Source organism: Diospyros lotus, chromosome 7, assembly GCF_014633365.1.
Source record: "Diospyros lotus cultivar Yz01 chromosome 7, ASM1463336v1, whole genome shotgun sequence".
In the NCBI taxonomy this organism is placed as follows: Eukaryota; Viridiplantae; Streptophyta; class Magnoliopsida; order Ericales; family Ebenaceae; genus Diospyros; species Diospyros lotus.
The window spans coordinates 30,501,819-30,511,843 of record NC_068344.1 but is presented as its reverse complement, the minus strand read 5'-3'; the positions used below and the strand labels follow the sequence as shown (position 1 = coordinate 30,511,843).

Here is a 10,025-nt window from a genome sequence, read left to right as displayed (position 1 = left end):
AGTTAGACGTGAAATAATTGTATGAAAAATAAAAATTAAATATTATAATTTAAAATATTTTTTTATGAGATATTTTTCTTAAATGACTTAAAGGTCTTAATTTAATCTCACGATTTTTTATAAAAAAAATAAATCTGAATCTAATTCACAATAATTACATGAGAAATAAATTCGAACCTGAAACCAACCTGCTTGCCACTCTTTGCTGATCATTGAGACAATCTTAGGAAATATGATATTTCTTTATTTATAGTAGTTTGGAAACGATCTTTTACTTTGAATTAACTTGTTAAATATCGTCTAATAATAGTGAATGTAAATAAATTTAAAAAGATTAGGATTATCTTTAAGACAATCTTCATAAAATTTAGAAAATTTAATTTATCTCAAATTTATCAAAATTTAGATTAATCCTTAAACTATAGAAAGTAACTATGATTGTGCTTATTACTTAATTTCAGGCAAGACTCATAATCAGATTGGTTACTTCAATCTTAAATAGAATTGGTTGAAACTTAGGCTTGCATAAGACCCCCTATTTAAAAATATTTACGTTTTGCATTTCAAATTTACTCCTACCCTTACTATTTGTGTCGAGACTTGAGGTATTAAACTTGAATACTCTCTCTTGAGTGATTACATCATGCCTAGGGTGGACAATTGATGATCCTACTTGAAATGGTTTCTAATATGTCATCTAAAATATTTTTAAAGCTCTTAGTAGGAGTCATGTCACCAGCGGAGTTTTCTTAAATGTTTTTAATAATTAGTGTATTTTTATAAAAAAAAAATTAACATATTATATATTTTATTATTTAATTAAATATTAAATTTGTTATAATGGGTACTTATTTGAAATCCGTTATTTGTTTAATATATTTAAAATTCATATACATAAAAACATAATTTATTATAAAAAAAATATTTTACCCATGCATTTCTTTAATTCTCTAAACTAATTCAATTCAAACAATATTACCATAATATAGCGTTTGTTAAAGTAAGTAAGATAAGATTGTATCAAGATAAGATTAAAATTATTTGCGAAACAAGATATGAAATGGTTAAAATAAGACGGATAAGTATTCATAAATTTTTATAAAATTATTTATTAAATTTTTTAGAATCAATGAAAAATTATACTTTTTCTTTCCATATATTTGTTAAATACATATGATAAGCACTGGGATAATTTTTTTTTTTTTATAAAAATATCCATATTATCAAATTCATTTAAAAGTGTTTGTTAACATCAATAATAAGTTTATGATTAAAATAGTATTTTATGATTAATGTGAATTATTAAAAAAATAAAAAAATTGTGTTTTATTTTCTAAATCCATATCCAAAATTGGATTCTAAAAAACTTTTAGAAATAATTATTTGTGAAATTATAATAATCATACTTAAATAATTAAAATTTATCAAAACATATTTTCATATTAGATAATTAAAAATTACCAACACATATTTCATATTAGATAATTATTGTTGAACGATGAAGCCAAATGAGAAGAAAGAGACTAGTGTTTGCAAGATTGTGAAGCGAAGTGGAATATGAGATCAATGGTGGTGAAGAAGATCGGAGAATAAGGATTGTCGGATAATGAAGCCAAAGAGAAAATAGACCAATGGTTGTTGGACGATGAAGTAAAAGGGAAAAGGTGAACAACGGTGTTCAAATAGTGAAGGTGGCGAGGAAGATCGATGAGCATAAGTTGTTGAATGATGAAGTCAAGGGTGAATAAGTATACCAACGGTTGCTAGACTATAAAACGAAGGGGAAAAGGAGACCGATGATGATTGGACGGTGAAGGTGGAAAGAAAAATCAGTGAGCAAGGGGAACTTGTGAGAAGAAGATGAATAGATCAAAGGAAAAAAATGAGTGAGACTTTTATATAAGGGACATATGAAAAATTTATGATTATTTATAAAATTTTATATGAATTTATCTGAAGGGAAACAATTTATTTGTAAAAAATTAAATAAGAAGTCATATACTTTTTTTTAAAAAATTATCAAATAAATTTAACAAATACATTAAAAAGTAAAAAATAAAAAATATTTTTCATATTTTTTTTTTATATCTTAATTAACATACATTATTTAAATTATTTAAGGGTGATGTCATCACCAAAACGGGTACCACGGTCATACTCGTGGTCTCCTTTCTCCCAAGCCCATATTAGAATGGATCCAACTTAAATCGGGTCGGCCCGTTATTATTAAACGGTTACTACAGAACCGAAGAGGGAGCGAGCAGAGGCGGAGAGAGAGTGAGAGAGATGGATAAGGTCTTGTGTTGAACATCCAACGAAGCCCGGAGACGACGCCATGGCTGGGCTCACCGCCACCTTCCATGTCAAACCTTTGCAAAGGCCGCGGCCTTTGCTTTCTCTCTCATCCTTATCCGATTCCAAATTCTTTCTACTCCGACTGTGTAATCCTAGCTTCTTCTGCTCCAAGTCCAATTTCTCCGCCCTCAGGACGCCTATCTCCGCTAGGTACGGTGGCGGCGGAGGCTACTCACGGTCCGGCCCCGGTAACTACGGCAGGTCTAGGCAGAGCAACATCGAGGTTGATCAGGCTCTTGATATCTCCGGCATCAGGTAGTCTTAACTCTTAAGGCTCTAAAAAGGGGCGTTCTGATAATATGTGCATTAGGTTTTGGAAAGAAGCAATGTCAATAATGGCTTACTGTTTCTTTGACCTGTAGACTGTTAGGAGGAGTTATTTATTGATTTTTGCTTTGTAACACCTCAAAGACACCATTTGAATTGGAAGTCGGTGGTGCTTTGAAATTTTCGTTGATATAGACAGGACTGGAAGTGTGAAAGTAGTTACTATTTATTGTTTTGAATTCATTATGAACTAGAAATTTGCAGTTGAGGTGTTTTTTAATGTGGTGATTTGAAATAGGTCAAATACGGTGAGGCTGATTGATGAACAGCAGAATATGGTTAGTAGCTATCTTGTTTTCTTTTCGTGTCTTTGTGTTATTTTGTATGAAATTAGGTACTCTATATCAGTTCTTTTATTTTGGCTCGTGGGGTTTTTATTGCAATTGTAGGTGGGAGTGGTGCCTAAAGTCCAGGCTTTTCAAATGGCTGAAGATGCTGAACTTGATCTGGTATGTCCTCTTGGCTCTAGTGAAAAGAAAGTTTTCTTACTAAATCTTTTATGTTTCTTAGATCAGACATAGTTAATCTTGTTGTAGTCCGTGACTTAACACTCCTGTTATAACCTTTCAAGGTACTCCTCTATTCCTGGACTAGAAAATCATATTGCAACTACTTATTATAGTGGACAAATAAAATTGAACAGTAGTTATATTTCGTAATAGTTATTATTTAAATACAATGTATCAGTACCATAGAAGGAAATTAGGCGTTTGTGCAACTATTGCGTGACATAAGGTATAATTTTGGAAGTTCAATTTCTTCAAAGATATGAATGCATGTACTACTTAAATAAGAGTGTATTGTGACATGAAACATATGCTTTGTGTACAAGGTTGTAGCTTTCTCCTTCTTGTTGAGAGTAAATTATGCTGACTTCCTTTGAGGTATATTGAGCAGTGTGCCAATGCCGCCACTTTCTGGAAATTATGCTGACTTTATTTGATCTGAAATTCTTTAAATCATTCGACAATTAACTAAAGAAATAGTTCATTATATAAACAATTTGATTAACTTGATAAAGAGATTAATAAAAGCCAATGAGTAGTCTTTGTCATGGGGCCACATGGCACCGCCTCATGCATCTCTGCTTCTTCTCTCTCCATCCTTTGACTGTGTGACTTAATTATTCAATAGCATTATTGAATGGCAACCTACGACTTCATGATCTTTTCTTTTTTGATAAATGCAACACCGCCATAATCTTACTCTTTCTTTCCCTCTTCTCTTAGTATACATGTAATTTATGTGAAATGGCAAAACAATATCCTCCACCCAAAACCCACAAATACCAAACGACACAACAACAACCACAAGCCTTGATCCCTTTGTCAATTAGCCAAAAAAACAAAAAAAAAAACCAAGCCTTAATCCCACGAATGCCAAAGCTTAACAAAAATAGAATTCATAAAAATTACTACACGAGTCCCATATCATCCCTCTTGATTTTGTAGGTATATATGCATACATGTATAAATAAAAGGTATATACGCATTCATCAAATAAGAAAATGGCCCCTAAATCCTACCAATCATTATTTTTTCAGATTAAAAAATTGAACAACAAACTGCCCAGCAAGAATTGAGTAAACCACAAAGAATAATGAGAAAACAAAGTGATCCAAGTATGTTTGAAGAGGACATCTGAGGTGGCACTCAATGCATGCTTTTGGAAATGATGTATCTTTGTCTGCATATCTCTCTTTGTATCTTCTTTCCATTTTTTGAGGGCTCTTTAGGTGTTTGTTCATGGGTTAGAGGGCATTCTGTCCACGAAGGGAAGTGATGGTTTGGAGGTTAGAGTGGCCCCAGGCAGTGATGGGGTTGGTCTAGTGATAAAGTTATTATGGGTCAATAATGTGTTCTTGGAGATTGGGGTCATGGCCAAAATAATGAAAGATAAAGTAAGGTTGGTGAACAGGGGGAGGTGTCAAACTGTGGGGAGATTGGAGGAGATAGAAAGACCAAATGGAAGAGACATGGGGTGGTTGATTTAGGGCTGGGTGTGTTTCTTGGTAGTTCAAGTAGCAAGGATATGGGATGCATGTGCAAACTTAAACATGGGTAATGACTATTTAAGAATAATAATAACTATTTAAGAATAAATAATAATTCAGACACAAGATATAGCAAAAAAAATATATTTTTATTAGTTATGTTAGAAATATAAGATTTGCATGCCAACATATTGAAAAAATAACACCAAGTCAATATAGCGGTTAAATTTAACATGCAGAAATAAATTGTTGGATCAATCGTGTATGTGACCAAATCAAATTGATCAAGACATGAGTCGATAGAAGATCATCATTTAATACATTACTGCAATATTAAAACACATTATCACCCTGTCTTCATAAAAAAACAAAAACAGAACAGTAAGCATTCCCTTCATTCAAAAACTTCCACCAAGTATCGCATTTCAATATGCCAACTGGTGTGTTTGATATCTATTTTTGTAGCTTGATAGTTGATACCAATTTCCGTGTCTGAGCATAATAGCTACTAGTGTTGGTTGGCACGCTACAAATGGCTTGTGATAGTGGTTGTGGTAGCTATGTTGGGTGTCAGGTGGTGATGGCAATATATATGTCAAAATGAATATATATTTCATCAATGATTTTAGTCGGTGCTTGGAGAACAAAGTAAGGGGGCAAAAGCTGAATTTTTGCCTTTCTGTTAACCCTGACTTGGAATGTCACTTCCAAAACATGAGAACCGTTGTCTCACCTTCTAACAGACCTCAGGAGAGGTTGCCACAAGGGAAAAAGGAAATAAATAGGAAAAAGAAAAAGAAAACTTAAGGGAGGTCAATGCATCATGGCTATTTATTGTATGCTACATATACCAGGCTGACAATAGCCAGGATTTTAGCTTGCCAATTTATGTCTATGAATGCTACTTTTGTGTTTATATTAAGATTAAAGCATTTTGATTTTCTGAATCCCCTTGTTTTTATACAACATGAACGTAGGAAAATCTGTGCATACAGTGCTTGCATGTGTGGTCTGTTTTGATCTTCTTTCTGCTGCACTAGTGCAGGTAATAGTATCACCAGATGCAGATCCTCCAGTTGTCAGAATAATGGATTACAAGTACGATTTGTGTTCATATACCTCTTCTTTCTTTTCTGACTGGTGGATGCATTTTGATGCTTTGGAAATAGTTTTCCAAGATGGCTTGACTTTATTCACTTCAGATATATATACCACTAAACTAGTTTACTTTCCAGATAATTCCTTGTTTCATATTCTGTGAGGAGTTCATGTTATCTTCGTACTGTTATTATGATTTGCTTCTTCTCCTATATGGTGAACCATGCAATCTGGTTAGATGCATGGGGCAGAGGGCTTGGACTACCCCTTTTTCTTCTTGATCAGCCTTTTATTATCTTCATTAGTGAACCATAAACTGCATTTGGTTTAAAGTCATTGAAAACAAATTTATTTGAGGCATGGAGGGCGAGTTGTTTTAAAAATATCTGTTGCCAGGTCAATGGGCTATTTGTATTATGTATATTATTAATCTGTCTTTGATATCTAATTTTACTTGCTGAGTATTTGATATCTAATTTTACTTCTCTTACAGTAAATATAGATATGAACAGCAAAAGAAGAAAAGGGGACAGCAGAAGAAAAGTGCTGGTGAATGTTTCCTCTTTCTGTAGTTGCTGTTTCCTCTGATTCATGCATTAATATTCATTTCGAAAAGCTACTAACAAAGCTGTGCACCTGAATGATAGCCAACAGGATGGATCTAAAGGAGCTCAAGATGGGGTAACTAATCAGTCCTCTACCTCTTGATTTACCTCGTAATATTCTCATTCAAGCATATTGCTGTCCCTAGCCTAGTTGGTTAAAAGAATAGGGCATGAGAAGTGCAATTTTAATGAAAAATTGTCTCACCTTTACCTAATAATTCATTTGTGCTAATGATATCTTGCTCAATTTGAAACTTGGGATATCTGCCTTGGCTGGAAGTGTGTAGATACTATATAAATGTTGGAATTTAGATTACTCCAATGACATACATCTGTAACATCTCTATTACCAACTAAAGTGAATGCACGCAAATTGTTTTGTCAAACTTTATGGTGTGGTTGATGTGGGTGTCGATACAACTGTTGAACCTGATCATCCATTGAGACAGGTCTGGATCCATTATTTTAAGACTTGTTAGCTAGGTTATATTAGGAGCAGCCATGTTATTCCCCACTGGATGGAACTATAAACCTCAATCTTGTCTTCTTACTATTTAGATGTTTTTGTATGTTGTGCGTTCAATCACTTGACCTTAATCACATGAAATAGTGCTCAAATGTACTTAGACCATTGGAATATTGTATTAAAGAATGTGGATTTAACACAAACATATTCAATGAACAAAGTCACACTGGCACGTCTCTCTTTGGCAGTCAATGTGGTTGTCTCTGAGAGATTGGAAGTACTCTCTGTAATATGAAAATACTAACTCCACGTCTTCTCAGTGATTTGGTATACTTCTCTTTAGGTGATCTAGCTTTTTATTTGGGATATTGTGCATTGTGATCTATTTATATCCATCATTGGTTAATTAAAATTTTATCAACTATTTTGAAGTGAACATAAATGTACTAAATAACAAAGCCGTATCCAAGTAGTGACTCAGCTAGACAATCAACTGATTTAGTTTCCAATTATTCTCCAGATCCATAACCATTTTTACTAGCAGACCCGATACAAGAGGGTTTGACACATACCTGTCTTTCTGTGACACTGAACTCTGAGTTCCATCTGAGTTTGCCGGTTGATGCTGAAAATCAGTTTGTGGTTTTTTATTTGTATGACTTATTCTGAGTTTACTGGTTCTTATTTGAAAACCAGTTTTTCACTTTTTATTTGCATGACGTTGATTCTTCTCTCTCTCTCTCTCTCTCAATGCCTTCTTTTTGGAATCTTGATTGCAATACAAATAAAGATGTATTTGAAAATCAAGTCTAGAACTTTTATGCAAAATTTATTTCTGTTTGATTTTTATTTATTTATTATTTAATTTTTTGTTAATTATGTACAGTTACAACATTGACGTGCATGATTATTCTGTACGTTTGAAAGCTGCACGGAAGTTTCTGAATGATGGGGACAAGGTTTTTGAAATTCTTTTAGTGGCAGCATATAACTTTCTGAGATATATATAATATACGGAAGATTAATCTTACTTCATGGTCAATTTCTGCAGGTTAAGGTTATAGTGAACTTGAAGGGCCGTGAGAATGAGTTCAGAAATAATGCTATTGAACTTATCAGGCGTTTCCAGAATGACATTGGGGAGGTATTCATGTTTGCATTATTTTTAAAAATATTTTATGCCTTTATTCTGGGCTTCTCAACAACTTCAGCCGTAAAAAGTAAATACTATATCTGAGTTATGAATTTAATCCAACAAATGTTAAAATGAAATTAAAAGGCCGTACACGTTATGAAGTAAGACCCCCTGGGAAATCCTCTTTGGTGGTGACTCTTAATTATCCCACCACCAGCAAAATTAATAATTTGGGTAGAGCCCATTTGATAGAATTCTCAGTTTTTTTAATTTTTATTCGTTTGTGTTCACCTTTTATTTTCATTTAAAGAAATAAAAACTATACATGTTTTTATTGAATAACTTCAGTTTGTTTTTATTTTTTTATTTTTTGCGTATATTTTCATGTTCTTTCCCCTCCCCCCTTATCATTACTAGGTACTTGCTGCCATTTGAAGGATAGCAACTTGTTCAGTTTTAATTGAAAGTTATTATTTCCCTCTCATGATATTTGAGAATTTCACTAGACTTTTCAGTAATCACAAGAAGTAGGTCTACTCAGCTCTCATGTCATGTTGATTACCTGGTTCATGGAAAACTTCCAAGTTGATAGTTGATACTACTGTCTTTGTGGTGACTTAGTGTGATCTCTGTTAAATGATGTCTACTAGGATTAATATTACATATAAATATATATATATATAAATATCTGATTGTCCATTTAATGGAAAAAAGGGAGGAAATGAAAGCATGCATATGCTGTGACTACGTTAGTAATTTTCTAAAATAGCCTCGAGAATATGTTTCGATGGTACTTCATGCAATTGTGCGACATATCTGGGGTTGCGGGCCAGGGGTGACTGTTCTAATTGCATGTAGTTCTGATTGTAATTTTTTGTGAAAATATTTTATACATGTGATCCTAATTTATTCAGTACAAAATTTGCAGCTGGCAACTGAAGAGAGCAAAAACTTTAGTGTCCGCAATATATTCATAGTTTTGGTACCCAATAAGAATGTTGTACAGAAAGCTCCAGACCCACCAAAGAAAAAGGAAAGGCCAGCAGTGAATGAAGTATCAGCTAGCATCTGAATGCACTCGGGGGGGTTTCGAATGGGTTTTCTCAGGTAAAACAGTTGGCATATCAGACTTTCTAAACCAGAGTTCTGACTCTAATGTAACTTGTACAATAATATCCCTGTTTTGTCTCCGTAACTGCAAACTACTTTATCATCTCTAATTGCAGATAACATGTGATTGCGCCTCGTTGTTGCAGAAATACATTCGCGCCTACCAAAAGTGAAGTAGAGACAAGGTAACTTCTTGCTGGCCCTGGCACACCCAGCAGTTGTTATATTTGATGGCTTCAATTTATGTGCATATGTCCAGGTGTAGCTTCCCAACGCCTAGGTGAGATGAGATGAGATTAGTTCAATATCAAAACATTTGTAATTTACTCAAAATACGACGAGGAGTGCTTGAAATATTGCATTAAGCTTGCTGTCCATGCTTATAGTGAAATGATAATTTGGCCTAGATGATGGATAAGTACCAACTTATGACCCAACAGCTCCTCTATGCGTTGATTTGGAAGTTCTTGTAGCTCATCCCTTGTGTTTCCTCCCATTATTTTCTCTTGTCCTTGAATAAAGTTGTGAAAACAATGGACTGGAAAATCAATCGGACCAGCTTTTTGATTGGGTATGAAGAGTCTATCCAAACCAAAACCTTGAGAGTTCAGTGTTAGAAACGATGGTATGGGATGGGTGAGGGGTAACACGTAAATGGTAGAATGGAAGCTATTTTTGGTCTGATATCATTTCTTTTGGACAGTGATCCTGAAATAATTTATAAAGTAGTAGAGGTCGAAAGTACTTTGGTGGAATTTTGCTGAAAAAAAAAAAAAAAAACCTGTGCTTTGGTATGGAGTAGCTTGCACTTTTGAGAGGTTTGTGGCCGTCTTATGTTACACGAAAACGTGGAAACAGACATTTTTTTTAAAAAATAGACATAAATAGGATCCGAAACGGGAATAAAAAATATTTCAGAAATGTCTTAGAAACGGG

The 10,025-nt window shown here is 33.6% G+C and overlaps 1 protein-coding gene across 2 annotated transcripts; it reads left to right on the top strand.

Moving 5' to 3' along the window:
- The first annotated feature begins 2,241 nt into the window (after positions 1–2,241).
- Positions 2,242–9,514, top strand: LOC127806824 (translation initiation factor IF3-4, chloroplastic). Of its 2 annotated transcripts, none has more exons than XM_052344356.1 (10): positions 2,242–2,610; positions 2,921–2,960; positions 3,072–3,131; positions 5,721–5,773; positions 6,267–6,322; positions 6,421–6,454; positions 7,731–7,803; positions 7,896–7,988; positions 8,908–9,086; positions 9,236–9,514. In XM_052344356.1, exons 1-9 carry the CDS (start codon positions 2,336–2,338, stop codon positions 9,049–9,051), a joined length of 828 nt encoding a protein of 275 aa, XP_052200316.1. In that variant the 5' UTR covers positions 2,242–2,335; the 3' UTR covers positions 9,052–9,086; positions 9,236–9,514. The 2 variants fall into 2 exon arrangements, with proteins under 2 accessions (XP_052200316.1, XP_052200315.1); XM_052344355.1 differs by having other exon boundaries at positions 9,206–9,514.
- Positions 9,515–10,025: the final 511 nt, after the last annotated feature.

Excerpts from the sequence above, each read along its gene's own strand:
- LOC127806824 (XM_052344356.1), top strand. The coding sequence starts at position 2,336 with ATGGCTGGGCTCACCGCCACCTTCCATGTCAAACCTTTGCAAAGGCCG. Across the intron at positions 2,961-3,071 it reads TTGATGAACAGCAGAATATG|GTGGGAGTGGTGCCTAAAGT; the intron begins GTTAGTAGCTAT and ends TTGCAATTGTAG. Across the intron at positions 7,804-7,895 it reads TTCTGAATGATGGGGACAAG|GTTAAGGTTATAGTGAACTT; the intron begins GTTTTTGAAATT and ends CAATTTCTGCAG.